The sequence below is a fragment of the Panthera pardus genome, unplaced genomic scaffold (assembly GCF_024362965.1).
Source record: "Panthera pardus isolate Hobbes unplaced genomic scaffold, ASM2436296v1 HiC_scaffold_8, whole genome shotgun sequence".
Lineage (NCBI taxonomy): Eukaryota > Metazoa > Chordata > Mammalia > Carnivora > Felidae > Panthera > Panthera pardus.
Window position 1 is genome coordinate 14,311,776 of NW_026527013.1, and position 15,307 is coordinate 14,327,082.

At 46.7% G+C, this 15,307-nt stretch overlaps 1 protein-coding gene across 10 annotated transcripts in view; it reads right to left on the reverse strand.

The window, feature by feature from the left end:
• SUGP2 (SURP and G-patch domain containing 2) overlaps window positions 1–15,307 on the reverse strand; it is a 32,292-nt gene that overhangs the window by 13,589 nt on the left and 3,396 nt on the right. For all 10 annotated transcript variants that reach the window (XR_002071811.2, XM_019416427.2, XM_053898592.1 and 7 more), the window contains 4 exons: window positions 11,838–13,442; window positions 8,234–8,354; window positions 2,660–3,147; window positions 1,510–1,621 (listed from right to left, as the gene is read on the reverse strand). Coding sequence is in view for 9 of the 10 variants with exons in the window: in XM_019416427.2 (XP_019271972.2) it covers window positions 1,510–1,621; window positions 2,660–3,147; window positions 8,234–8,354; window positions 11,838–13,442 (2,326 nt within the window). In the remaining variant the exon portion in view is untranslated. The remainder of the gene's footprint in view (window positions 1–1,509; window positions 1,622–2,659; window positions 3,148–8,233; window positions 8,355–11,837; window positions 13,443–15,307) is intronic.

A 15,307-nucleotide genomic window follows, 5' to 3' on the forward strand; every position in this document is an offset into this window, starting at 1 on the left:
TGAGCACTGGGGGACAGAGTAAATCATTCCACCTAATGTTACTGTACAATGAGGGGCTCTCTGTATGGGCAAGGTGGGGACAGAGCCTTCTAGGGAACACTGCTGAGGAAAGTCTGTCAGAGAGGGTGACAATGAACCAAAACCATGGCAGTGCCAGGTGCCCAGGATGATGGAGTTCTCGCTGGGGAAAACAGCCAATGAAATGCTCCTGGCTGTCCCCTTCAGCCGGAACTGCCTGAGCGAGGTCGTGTGTGTAGCAGGTAGCCCAAATACGAGAACTGTAAGGCCCAGCAGGCCCCAAGGTCACCAGGACTATAAAAGACAGGACCAGGCTGAGCACCCATGAAACCATCCGTGCTCCAAGGGGCTGGTGTGGGTCTCACAGGAAAACAGGAGGCATGCCAGTGCAGAACTTACTCAAGGTTCCCATCAAGCATGCTCGGTCACAACTGGGTCCCAGAAATGCTCTAGGAAATGTGAAGTTTTCAACGACAGTCTTTTATTTTTTTAAGTTTTATTTATGTATGTATTTTGAGAGAGAGAAAACTTGATCAGGGGAAGAGGCAGAGAGAGAAGGGAGAGCGAGAATCCCAAGCAGCCTCTGCACTGACAGTGCAAAGTCCAGATCCAGGGCTCGAACTCACAAACTGTGAGATCATGACCTAGGTGAAGTCGGAGGCTTAACTGACTCAGCCACCCAGGCGCCCCTCAACTGTAGTCTTAATTAGACTAAAGCATGACTCTCCAGCATGGGAGGAGTAGGGCAAGGGTCCAGAGTTCCCAGGCAACCATTGGATACAATTCACACAGCATGGCAACGGTGCCTGCGATGAGTGGAGCCCAGCAGGGTTACGGCTCAGTACCAGGAACACATGGCTCCCAGGTAGCCTCCCTCTGGAGGGGAACCTGCACCCCTCAAGAAAGAGCAGGTTTCTGGTTCTGTCACCTGCAGGCTGTGTGGTATTGAGCGGGCCACCCCATCTGAGGAATGGCGAGGGTAATGGCACCCCTTCCTGGTAAAAAGATGCCAGGCCACCACTACACGGAAGTGCTTGCTGCCCACAACTGGAATAGGACCCATCCATCACTGTAGGAGCAGCAAATTCCCACCATCCGCCCACAGCACTGATGTGACCAGGGACAGTGCCCTGCCCTCTTCCTCCCACTACTCCACACTACTCCACCTCTGCAAAGGTTCTGGGGAATCTATTAGCCTCTCTGTGTGGGTGCTCTCTCCCCCTCCCCTGGTCAAAGCCCAACTGACCTTCAAATACAGCTTAAACTTCCCTCCAGGGGAAGTTTTTCCTGATGTCCCAGAAGAGGGCAGCACCGCCCAATACCACTAAGCAGATGCTTCCCTCTTACAGCCCTGAGCTCACCAAAAGTGAAGCCAGAACTTATCCTGGGGTGCCTCTTGGGGCAGAAGTGTGTCTGCCAGGCCACCCAGTGGGTTCTCAGGACACTTGTGGGATAAACACACTCAGTCAAAAGGGCATGATGGCTACATACCATAAGTCAGGGTTGTCGGTGCTGTTTTCTATGCTGAATTGTTCAATCTCTGGTCCCACCTGAGCAACAAATCTGGCCAGTTTCTCTGCAGTCTCCATTGTCTTGATGTCAACTATAAAACAAAGCAACTGTTGTGTGTCAGTTCTAGGCTGCTGCTTCCAATTTCAACTTTGTGGGACTGTGGAGACTAATTACAGAGACAGCCCTTGTGTCCCCTCTCTGCATCCTTGCCCTTTGCCATAGGACTCTGCAGCTCTCTCCGCAAATTGGGACTGGCCCTGGGACTCCTACTGACCAACAGAATGTGACATAAGGGTGGAACTTGGGCTTCGGAGGTCTCAAGCCCCCCTACTGCCTCTCCTGGAGGCCCAACCCCAACTGTCAGGTGAACAAACCCAGGCTAGCTGCTAGGGGGTGACAGGCATGTGGCCCCCATAACCCTGCTACCCCAGCCAATGGCCCCAACCAGTTGCTGCCCATAGACACAAATATAGGCCCAACTGAGTTCAGCAGACTCAGAGCAACACTGGATACCCCCGGTTTGAAGCCACAGTTTGGAATGTTTCGTTATATGGCAGTAGCTAGAGAATGTAGCACTTGTGGACATTTTTTTTCCTCTCTCATTCCCACCTAGTGCTAAGTGACAAATACTGGTCAGGGAGGGGCAGGCCTACTGCAGAGAGAAAAGATAATAGCCAGGAGAAACCAGAAACTGCAGGTCAGCTAACCCTGAGGATAGCAGAGATCCTAGGGGAAGAAGAGGCAGCAGAATGAGAGACAAGGGCAGCCCAATGGAATGTAAAGAAGGGCAAGAATGGAGTGAGAAATGGATCAAGGAGCTTAAAGCCCCAAGCATGGGCACACGGCACAACCTGGCAGCCAGCAGTAGGACCTTGCAGGGAGGCACAGTCACCAGGTAGCTCGCTGAGTCAGGTCCACCCTCAGGACAGGAGGAATACTGCCACGGGACTCGAGGGCGAGCCCCTCTAGGAAACTAGAAAAAAGAAAGTGCCTCCACGTGCACCTGTCCTGGCCAGGTTCCTACTGCTTCTGCCTGCTGCTCAGACCATCCGGGTCGTACCCCCCCAACCCTGAAGATTGGTGACTCAGGGCTAAGGCCCAGAAGAGGGGGACAGGAATGAGTACTCACCGTCAGCAGATGGGCAGGGAGAGGAAGTTTGAGGGGCTTCAGAGACTTCCACTCCTGTTAGCTTGGGGGATGGGCCTGAGGCTTCTGGGCTGGGGTCCCCAGGAGAGGGTCCGGCTGGGTCTGGTGGGCAGTCCTTGGCAGCAGCATTTCCATCTGGCTGGGACAGCTTTCCCTGCAATGAACCTGGAGCCTGCCGGGCATGGTGTTTCAGTCTGGCACCCGAGGACAGGAGGGTCTGGGTCCCAGTGGTTGCTCTCCTCACCTTCCAGCCCCGGAGCCCTTGAGTGCGGAGCAGGCCCCGCCGCCGGCTGGGGAGGAGCTTCTTCTTGAGGCTCCGGATTGCCCGAGCATACAGCATGGCCCGGACTGCACACTCTGCTGCTGTGGGCTTTTGATCTGCTCCTGGTAAGGTATGGCTCATCCTCTGCATTTCTGCCAGCTTCAGTTTGTAATATTTATACTCCAGACTACTATCATCAGACAAAAACCTGTATAACAAAACAGGCACCGAAGGATATTGGTTAAAACACCACCCGATACCAAATCATCGCTACAACCACATTTCTGCACATCCTTTCTAAGTGGCAGCCTCCCTGCTGCGTGAGAAGCTCTGCTCCATGGATGGCCCAGGTCTCCCATCCTGCCCAGAGTAACTGTAGGGCAACAGGGAGCTCTGATCCAGCACTCGATTCCTCTTTGGGTCCCACCATCACCTGCCATGAAGGAACTCACAACCCCTGGTGGCCTTGTAACACAAACCAGTCACTCTGGAGCCACAGAGACACTGCCATTCTGTCAACTGTAGAACCCATTTTTGGGAGGTGACACCCTTCAAAGGGCCCAGGGCGGCTGGGTGCTCAGTAACCCTTCAACAGCATCACTGAGGCCAGAGTGCCATGGTTGTGAAATCGTGTGCCAGAGCTGTAACAAGAGCAGTACAGGAAAGAGGAGGAGGCTGAGTCACGAGTACTGACATAGAAAGACATCCACCATAGGGCCAAAGAAGCAAGCTACAGAGGAACACCAACATTGATAAGGACCCCATCAACTTGCTTTGTGTACATACATCCACGTGTATTTACTTTTCTCACACAGGTTCAAAGAATTTAAAGCAAACTTAATTAGCTCTGGGAAATGGATAGAAAAGAGGCATGGAGGGAAACTTACAGATTCTTCACTTTGTTTCCCATTTTGTTTCCCATTTCACTGGCCCCTTCTTTCATCTCTATTAACCCTTCCCTTCTAGGGTCGGGTTTTTGTCTTTTTTTTTTTTTTTTCTTTTTTCGCCATTTCCTTCTAGCTTCACGTGGTGAATGCTTACGTTTACTCTTATTTCTGACAGATGCGTCCCAGTTTGCACTTTTCTCTACATGTGGTTGCAGCTGCATTCGGTGTATAGACCTCCCATGGCTGCTTCCCTCTAAAGAGTTTCCAATATCAGTTCTGATTCCCCTTCACTCAAAAGTTGTTTAGAAGCAGGTTTTATTTTGGTTGTTGCTAGTTTTGACTTTTATGCATTGGGTAATGTGACCCACGTGATTTTCCTTTCTTGGGATGTGCTGAGATTTTCTCTGTGACCTTATATATAACAGGTTTTTGTGAATGTTCAATTTCAGTCTGTGTTAAAGAAGAACGAATATTATTTGGTGGGTATGGCAATATTTCAGGTGGCCTTCAGACTGTTAGACATTAAGAGGCCACTTACTAGGTGAGGTTCCTGATTACCAAGGACAGAAATCGAATGGATGCCAGCTGCCTGCATGAAGCAGGGTGCCAGCAACACCACGGGACATGGAGTGTCCCTGGCGGGCAGCTCCATGGAACACTCCTGCTGCTGCTGTCTGCACAGTTAAAGTCTGGCTGGATGTGAGGAAACAGGCTGCATGCTGCCTGAGACACTCTGCTGGGCCAACAGCAGCATCCTGCCAGATGGCACCCTAAGAAACAAGGATTCCTACATAAAAGAACACTGACCAACACAGATGGTCTGGTTCTCTTATCAAATGCAGCCCCAGCAAGGGTACCCTTCACCCGGGGCAAAAAGCAGAGTCAGCACCCAGGTCATCCAGAACCCCAGGATGCAGGTCCCTTTCCCCTGGACAGCTCTGATGCCAAGCTCAGTCTGAGGATGTCAGTCACAAATTAACCTCCCCAAGTTCTAGTGGACCATAATGTTAAAAGCATAGAACAAGGGGTGCCTGGGTGGCTCAGTTGGTTAAGCATCCGACTTTGGATCAGGTCATGCTCTCATGGTTCACGGGTTCGAGCCCTACATCGAGCTCTGTGCTGACACCTCAGAGCCTGAAGCCTGCTTTGGATTCTGTCTCCCCTTCTCTCTCTGCCCCTCCCCTGCTCGTTCTCTGTCTCTGTCTCTCTCTCAAAAATAAATAAACATTAAATAAATAAATAAATAAATAAATAAATAAATAAATAAACAGAACATTCCCAAGCCAGCCTGCTGGGTTCAAATCCCAGCATAGCCACTTATTAGCCACGAGATTTACTGAATTTTTCTGTGCCTCAGTTCCTCTATCTGTAAGATGGGATGGACAGATGGTAATAATAAACTACATCATCACGTTGTTGTGAGGCTTGAGTTATACACTTTTACTTGTAAGGAAAACCCTTTAAACACTGCTTGGCATTCATTACTGCTCAACAAACATTAGCACATCATCTTTACCTGCTTATACCCGCTCACTGTGTTGTAACTATTCCCTTATTTAGATGACATCTACCCATTTCAGAGAATTATATTCAAGTCTCCTGACACGATACAGAGCGATCAATTCCTCTTGTAATTTCCAAATGTTATTTATTCACACAACTCTAAGCTGCGTAGTTCGGGCATCAAGATTCCCAACTGTTGCAGCGAAGCAGCACCTGGAAATTGTGCCTGGGACTTCCAAGTCTGGATAATACCTTACCCAGAGGGTTTGGCCTCTGCTTTCCCCTACCAATCTGAGCCTCTCTAGCTTCCTTCCTTCAGCATGCACACTGATTGAGAACAAGAGCCTGGATGAGAATCTCAACTCTGTCTTACTAGCTTTGTACCCTTGAGGTAAAAGGACTCCCTAGGCCTCAAGTTTCTGGTCTGTAGAACAAGGATGGCATCAGACCCGCCTCATAAGGTTTACGAGGATTCAACCAGTTAGTGCTTAATCTATAAAGCACTGAGAAGAGTACCAAGTACAGAGAAAGCAAAAGTGTTTGATAATGAAGTTTTCAACAAATAACGATAGAACAGTTAGGTTGCTGGTTTGTTTTTTTAACTTTTAAGTTATATGCTCACCTCATTCTAAACATGAAAATAATCCAGATGAGTGCAAGAATTCTGTAAAAATAAAACCAAATAAGATCCAACCGTTCCCCTTCATGCTGCTTAAGACCAAACCTCTGGTACTGTTACACGGAAATTTATGCCTTTCAAGCATCTTTAGTAATTACAATAACAAGAATACTAAGTCCTGGGCGCCTGGGTGGCTCAGTAGGTTGGGCATCTGACTTCGGTTCAGGTCATGATCTCATGGTTCATGAGTTTGAACCCTACATCGGGCTCTCTGCCGTCAGCATAGAGCACACTTCTGATCCTCTGCCCCCCCCCCCACCCCTCCCTAATGGTTGGTCTCTCTCTCACTCAAAATAAATAAACTTAAAAAAAAAAAAAAAAAAAAAAAAAGGCAGGGCGCTTGGGTGGCTCAGTCGGTTGAGCGTCTGACTTTGGCTCAGGTCATGATCTCACAGTTCATGGGTACAAGCCCTGCATCGGGCTCCCCGGTGACAGCTCAGAGCCTAGAGCCTGCTTTGGATTCTGTGTCTCCCTCTCTTTCTGCCGCTCCCCCACTCACACTTTCTCTGTCTCTCAAAAATAAATAAATGTTACCAAAAAAAAAAAAAATTAAAAAAAAAAAAAAATACTAAGTCCAGTATAGGTACAATGCTGATCAGACAAGGCCTGAATAGACACTGAAAAAAAGAAACTACAACTAGATGTACCATGAGGAAATGTGTAATCTTTGTTAATTAACAAAGGAATATGAGGTAAAACATCACACTATGAAATTATCTCAAAGTCAAAACACAGCTGAGGGCACAGCATGCTTACAGAGGATAGCGAGTGTCAACTGGGACAGATAACCCACAAAAAATAACCTGATGATAAAGATCGACGGTCTCCACCAGGGACAACTCCTGCCCCAGGTGGGTAGCATTTAGGAGGGAGGATTCTACTGGCATCCAGCATCTGGGGGAGGCCAAGGATGCCACTAAATAATCTGCAAAGCACAGGACAGTCCCCACCACAGAGGCTTATCCAGAGTCAGAAGTCAATCATGCTGCAGCGGAGAAACAGTGACCGAGATCAAAGCCTCTAAAGTTAACTTTGTCTTTAGCCCAGCAATTTCATGCCCAGATATTCCCCTAATAAACTGCCAGAAATGTAGACAGAAATACAAGCAAAATGTTGTTCATCGTAATAGTATTTACAGTGGGGAAAAACTAGAAAGTATCTAAGAACCCACCAATGGGCAATGGTCAAGTATGCTATGGTACCTGCATACGACGGAAGGAGTGCAACCACCGATTAACAGGGACAGTGATGTTACATTTGAAACGCAGGACATACTAAGAGGGAGAAACGGTGGAGGTGACTGATGGTATCTTTACCTTTTTACTTTTCTCTATTTTTACAAAGGGCATATGCCACTTTTAAAATATTTTTCACTTGCAGCAATCTAAACTAGAGATAATCCTAAACACATAAGAAAATATGAGACGTTAAGTGATTCACTGAAGCAGTTTCAGACAGTATATAATCAAAATCATTCTGAAAATCCAGTAAGAGAGGAATGGCTAAACTCTGGCCACCTTCTCTATGGAGTGTAAATGCAGCTCTCTGAAAACGCTTATGAAGAATAAAGAATATAAGCATTTTCCTGTGTTCTCTAAAAGGAGCAGGAAAAATACATATAAATACATACATACAAATAAAAATGAGAACAGGACAGATCATAGTAAAACCACAGCTACATTAAACAAAAACCCAAACAGCCCACAGTGAGCAGGAAGACTGGAGGCAAACATGCAAAAATGTCAGTAGATGTTGGTGGGCACACAGGTGGCTTCCCCCTACTATCTGTTGTTCCTGATTTCCACTAAAAAGCACTATATTTATGGTCAAAACTTTAATTTTAAAAAGTTGTTCTATTCACGTGAAGAGTGAATAAGGCAAAAGGAAAGAGTTTAACAAACAGTAGCAACAAGTCACAAACAACTGCTGTGACACATTCCTTATCTTCATGTGCTCTGTGCATGTACCCCTCACCTCATCCTTAAGTCAGCGCAGAGGGTTGAGAGGTTCCGTGCCCGGATGAGAGAAGGCCACATGGCATGCCTGCAGGAGGGCCAGGGCTTGAATGCAGGTGAACCTGACCCTCCCTCATGCTCTTCCCACTGGCAAATACCAATGCTCAAAACAGATATCTCACTCACCCTCTGCACTGGATACCATCACGACACCGAGTTTGCCGTGTGTTCTATGGGAGGGATGTGGAGGGCCAAAATGTAAAGACCTACCAGTAAGCAGGGTCCTCCTTGAGAAGAGTTCTCTCTTTGGGAGACAGGCTGCCCCCGACAACACGTGTGACCAGCTGGTCGATAGTGTCCACCACCTTGTGATCTGCTCGCTGAGGAACCGCTGGAACACACAAAAGGGCTTTTCTGAGAAACGCACTGGACCGCGTGGGGCCTGAGACAACCAGGACAGAGCCAGAGGCTTAGGATGGAACTTAAGCAGGCACCAGTGACCAAAATCCTCATTCCCGAGAAACCAGCGTTGAAAAGAGGAAAGCAGCACAGTATTTTAAAAACCAATATGTAAAATATCTTCCCAAAAGACAGAACAGCATAAACACTAGGAAAGAAAGTCACAAGCTCACGATGACTATACAGAGCAACGTATGCATATATTCTATAGAAGGAAATGATTTGCAGCAACTCAATTCTGTTTTTCATGTATCGCTTAACTAGAATGTTCACGTTCAGGAAAAAATATAAAAGATATAAAACATGTCTAGGTATAAAACACATAAAAAAATATTTAGGTTATGATTCCCAATATAAAAGAGGTAAGAAAAGATATATAAATACAGACATGTAGTAAAAAAGATTAGAAGGAAATATTCCAGAATGTTAATAGATGTTATCTATGAACGGTAGATTTACCAGGGACTTCATTTTCTTTGTGCTTTAGCTATAAAAAATAAACATGTAGGGGTGCCTGGGTGGCTCAGTCGGTCCAACTTCAGCTCAGGTCATGATCTCCTGATCCATGAGTTTGAGCCCCTCATTGGGCTCTGTGCTGACAGCTCAGAGCCTGGAGCCTGTTTCAGATTCCATGTCTCCCTCTCTCTCTCTGCCCCTCCCCAGCTCATGCTCTGTCTCTCAAAAATGAATAAACATTAAAAAAAAAAAATTTAAATATGCATGCTTTATAATCAGAAAACATATATATAAATTTGCAAAACAAAATTCCCTAATCAAAAAAGTGAGTGGCCCTAAGGTAGATGTTCATAGAAAATATTTGAATATATGAAAAGAAAAGCATTTCCTAAAGTATAAACTTCCTTCAATATGAATTTTAATTTACAATGCCGCCAGCAACACAGAAGAGCATCTGTGCCCTCAATTAATAAGACTGTTTATTTAGTTTTCTGATATTTGCTAATTTTAATATCACAGAATGGTCTGTTCGGTCATTTGATAAAAACCACTCCAGGAGGTACCTGGGTGGCTCAGTCAGTTAAGCATCCGACTTTGGCTCAGGTCATGATCTTGCGGTTTGCAAGTTTGAGCCCCACATCGGGCACTGTGCTGTCAGCCCAGAACCTGCTTCAATCCTGTCACCCTTTCTCTCTGCCCCTCCCCTGCTTCCGCACTAAGGTAAATATTTAAAACCAAAAAAAGAATCTACCAAAACCACTCCTGAACTGGAGAGGTTTGCCCGTTTGTTGTGTCGAGTAACTAACTGCATTGTCCTGTCCTTGCCTATGTCCAAGATACAGCTTTGAGCTTATTTTAAATATCAGTGTAAGCTTTTTACACCGGATAAATTGATTCAATTGTCGTGCTGTTGCAAGTATTTCCCCTTTGATTATTGGCTCTCATTTTATAGAACTTTTAGTTTTACATGACTTTACAGAGGAGTAAGAGTTCAAAGTCAGAAGCTTTCAAAAACAATATGACTTTTGGATCACTACAACCACCTCTTGAGAAGGTAACCACAAGCAAGGGCCCCAGCTTTGGCCCCATAATCCTCCTCTTGAGACCAAATTCTACAGAGAACTTAAAAAATAACAGGAAGAGTCATCAAAGCATTCAACCGAAGATGTCATCTCAGCATTTCTAACAGTAATGGAAGCAGCAGCAGAGCAGTGCCCCACAAGACATGGGCTCTGGTGCCATCTACCTGCTGTCCAGACAGCCCAGGCTTGCAGATGTCAATTACTAGGAAACCCGCCTCTGCTTAGCCTCAGAGGCCTCTAGTAAAAGGCAGCATGAGTCCCACATCAAGGGAAGGGTGAGGTAATTTACGTTAGGTCAGAAGCATGATGCAGCAATTGCTGTAGAAACACAGAAAAAGACCTTTGATAGTCCTGTAAAAGAACAGACTGTAGTGTTTTCAGTACAGCAAGACAGCAGCTGCGGGCAAACCTGTGAAGCAGCAAAACCAGGGAAGGGTGGTGGGCAATTTTAAGTTATGGGAGACTTTTTCATACAAAGTTCTTCAGTACTGAGGGGCGCCTGGGTGGCTCAGTTGGTTGGGTATCCGACTTCAGCTCAGGTCATGACCTCCCAGTTGGTGGGTTCAAGCCCCACGTCGGGCTCTGTGCTGGCATCTTGGAGCCTGGAGCCTGCTTCTGATTCTGTGTGTTTCTCTCTCTGCCCCTCCCCTGCTCACACTCTGTCTCTGTCTCTCAAAAATAAATAAAAATGTTAAAAAAAAAAAAAAAGTTCTTCAGTATTGACATTACACTGACTTTCCACTCCCCCACTTTGGGGGGTGCGGGAAGGAGGGGTCCTGCTTCGGGCCTGAGCCCACTTCTGGAAGGCTCCCTCTCCAAGAGGTAGGTGTGGCTGCCCATCCATAGTGGGACCTACTCTGTGCCTGATGTAGTCAGGGTTCCATAAGTGTATAGGGGAGTAAAGAGATTCAGGGACAAATAAGGCTTTCCCACATGGCTGGGGCAATGGAAGGTGAAAACTGTCTTGGGGGGAAAAGGACTTCCTCCTCCGGAGGTAAAGGGGGGAAAGTGCTTCCTCGCCGGTCACAAAGCCACCACATAATGCTCATGATTTCTGGGTCAGGTCTGGACTATGACAACATTCATCCTGGGTGCTAAGCAGGAGAGAGAAGGGATACCAAATAGCCAGTGTTTATATTACCTCTTTGTTGGCCTTTCTGGAACCTCCTCAAAGCTGATTCGTTAACTGCAGGTTACCAGATGTACCTAAGTGATCTATTGATCTTTAGCCATTCTAGAAAACTGAGTCACTCAGGGTAGAAAGGTGCTTCTACTACCTGGGCAGACCTGGCTAATCTCTGCCAGTCCCTTGACACAGCTCAAACACGACCTCCCCAACTCCCCTGGGCTGGGATCTCTTCCATCCCCCTTAATCCTGGCACAGGAGAAGCTGGGTTTGATCATTTCTGTCCCTTAAGAGCCTGGGGACTCCCCAGAGACAGAGCCCAGTGTTTACTTTCCCCTCTAGTAATACCTTAGGGTGGGAAAGAGGGGGATGCTGTAACAACACGGGCTTCTTAACCTTGGCTGCAGAATGGTACAACACCCCCCACACACACACCCACCAGAAGGCAGAGGCAAAATTGTGTACAAATACATGTGCATTTTTCCTGACCAGGGCCACAGCTTTTGATCAGGAGTCTGTGACCCAGAAACATCTAAGGACTTCTGTGGTAGACAGAAGATTCCTAATATATGCTTACAGAATGCATGGCAGACATGTACACTGGCCAATCGGAGTTTTCTACTAAAATTCTGATGTTTCCAGTTGGCTAAAAGATTCTGTGTAAAAATCTCAAAGAAAATAAGAGACATTACAAGAAAACATGACAAACAAACTAATCACAAGAAATAGGAACTTTCGCTGCTCTCCTTACCATCACTCAGCCCACTTGGAGACGTGGCCTGGACTTCGGGTTTGGTAGGAGGAACCGTTTTCTCCTCATCTTGGGTTGGCTCGGGTTCGGCTTTCTTGACCTGGAGGGGACACCCACTGCTGACCAGCCAGGCCTTCAGGTGATCGATGTACTCTCTTCCAAACAGAGTAGAGTCCTCAAAATTTGGAAACGCGGCAGGAGAGGGAGCTAGATCTTGGAGGCCGACCGCTTCTAAGATTTTCTCTTGCCGGAAAGAAGAGGCCAAGGAGAAAGTCTGTCCCAAGAGGGCTAGAGATTTCCGGCAGAGAGAATTGGTGGTCTCCAGGGCAACAGCCAAGTCCAGGGGATTGCTGAGGGTCTTCATTTTGACGCTCAGCTCATAGGCATTGCAGGCCATGAGGAGGGGTGTGACACTCTTCAGAAGCCGGTCTTGAAGCCTCATTATATACTTGTCAAAGGGCTTTATGATTTCAAAAAAGCAATTTTTGGTCTTCACAGCACCTTTGTCTAAAAGCATATTTAAAAACTCGTTATCAACTCTGGGTGTTTTCAAAGCAGAGTGCTTTAAAAATTTGATAGTAAAAAAGCAAAAATCTCTGTGCTCTGGTTTTAAGGAGCATTTGAATGAAGCGAGCATTTTAGCACAGGTTTCGGTTTCGAGTTCAAAGAGAGTCTGGAAAAGCTGGGAAAATTTAACATCATCTTTTATGGTGTGGAATCCTGCCCATTTGATTATTTCTATCCCAAATCTCGAAAAAACATCAGACTTATCTATGAGGTCAAAGCTCATCTTTCTTCTGGGGAGCCGAATATCCTTCAGACTGAGCCCCAAAGGGATCTGAGTAGGAAATTGGATATCTTCTGTCCCTGGGTTCGTCCCCAGGGTCACATCAGGACTTGAGGTGGTTTTCTGGATTTGGTTGGTGCCCTGAGTTTTGGGAGTAATACGATTTACAGTGGGTACTTTTTTCGTACTCACACTTCTTAGTGTGACAAGCTTTCCAACTCCCCCTTTAGATGGGAGGAGGCCCTGAGTCTCCCCCTTTCCTAAAAGGGCCCCCTCCTGGTCAACGATGTTTAGACCCCGGCCTCTGCCCTGGACTTGGCCACTGCCCCTCAGCACAGAGTCTGTCTCCCCTGGACGGTCCACGTCGTAATCCCGACTCTCTTTCTCCAAACACTCTTTCTCAATCAGCCTGGAGGAACCGAATTCCCCCAGTAGTGCAGAAGGACCAAAACTATACTCCTGCGACCAGGGGGATTCTTGAGAAACAGGGTGGCCAAAGTCTTGTTCCCAAGAGCCACGGAGTGCAAATTTCCAGTCCTGAGAACGGAAATGTCCCAATTTCCGGTGGCCAAAAACTTGGTCTCGGGAATCAGAGTGGGAAAATTCCAGATCCCGGCCACATTCTTTGCGAAAGAAGCTGTCTTCACTTACAGAAGGGTTGCTTGATCTGAAAGAAGGTCCTGGAAATACATCACCTCTCAGGCTTTCTCTCCCAGTGTCTCGAGGGTGGGCTACAGATCCAGCCAGAGTGTATCTGCTGTCACTAGGAATGTCATCATACATATCTGCTCTGGCTCGTGGGACTGTCCTTAGAAGATCTGAAATAAACGATCCAAAGAAGAACACAAAGGTAATTTAGACCAGAGGCTGCAAACAGTCCACAGACCATCAGCCAGCAAGGGGACTTTATCTGCCAGAGCGCAGTATTTATTTCCAACATTTAAAATAAGTGTGGCTTTATTTAGAAATCTGGGTTTACTACTTATAAAAACAGAAGAAGACCTACAACCACTGGGCACACACATGCCCTGATGACAGTCCACAGAGGCTGGGCAAAAGTGCCCCTCACTTATTTGGCCTTCCTGTCCGGGCTCTGTAGGGATCTTCTTTTAAACTAACGGAAGGGTGTCTGGTCCCCAAATAATCTGGGCTTCTTTACTAAAACTGGAGCGCTTGTATGTTTCTACTTCTACCACACAGAAGACAGGTTTGCAGGAGGCTATTTGCCCTCCCTGTGTCTAAGGAGTGTTGGACCACAGTGCCACTGAGGCAGAAGCCACGGCTGACACTTCACACCCCACAGCCGACCACAGCGGAGCACTTGACCCAAAGGTGGCAGATAGGCTCCTCGTGGAAAGGTCCACTGGGCCAACCAATCTTCTGAAATAACAAAGGAACTAAGAGGGGACACAGAAGCTAAACAAGCCACAGCAAGAGAGGCCATAATGAAAACTGAACAGTGTGTGTAGAAATGAGAAAAATAGGTCTCTAGATTTGCATTTGCTTATTCAAGTAACTAACTCTTGATTTTGGCTCAGGTCATGATCCTAGGATGGGCTCCACACTGAGTGTGGAGGCTGCTGAAATCTCTCCTCTCTCTCTCCCCTGCTCATTTTCTCTCTAAAATAAAATTTAAAAAATTTAAATAATTAAAAGAAGTGAACTATGGGCATATGGGAACAGCAGACCTCAGGGAGACTTTGCAGAGTAGCTTCCTAACGTTCTAGCTTGTGAATCAGAACCTATTACCTAGTCAAGAAGTCAAAAGAGACAGAAAGATACCAGGAAGAACTAACGGGCCAAGAGGCCACAGGAAGCTAAAGCTTTATATAAACCCAAGTTTATGCATTCAACAAGTACTTACTAAGCAACTAATATGTATGGGCACTGCTCCAGGCAACGTAATTATAGCAAGGAAAGGAGACAGTAAAGTCTCTACCCTCCTGGATTTGTCAGTTGAGGGAGCCAAACAATAAACAAAAATCCATCACATGTAAGAAAGTTCCAATAGGAAATATCCAGCAGGAAGGAACACAAACAGGGGAAGCCATTTTCAGACAGGCTGATCAAGGTGGGTAGCTCTAACAATGTACCTGAGCAGCAGAGGCCTGGTGTGAGAGGCCAGACCGCGCGGTTATGGAGGAAGCCTTCCATGCCAAGGGAGCATGAGCACAAAGCCCTGCAGCAGGACTAGCAGGGAACGAGTGTAGCCAGAATGGAACAGAGGAACAAGGGGCAAAGCAGTAAGAAGGCAGCTCCTAGATTCTGTTGTACACTGGAGCCCTTAGGGACCCCCAGGCATCCTGATTTAATTGATTAGGAGAGGGTGTGGCCTGAGCAGAAAGGTTTTTAAAGGGTCCCCAGATAATTCCAACAAAGGGCAAAGTTACAGAACCACTATGACACAAAATGTGAACAGAACAGGAGTACCAGATCAAGTTAGGCCCTCGATGGACTCTACAGTTTACTCTGAACAAGATGGAAAGCCATGAAGGGGTTTGGAGTAAAGGGATGACTTCGTTGGCTGCTGCTCAGGGAACTGACCACAAAAGACAAGAGTGGATATGGATGTTCCAGCAAAATCCACCGGGATAATCCTGGTATTGACAGCTATTGATGGCATGAATAGGGCACAGCATTAAAGGAAGGGTAGAGGCTGGAGTCTGCACAACAGGATTTTCCA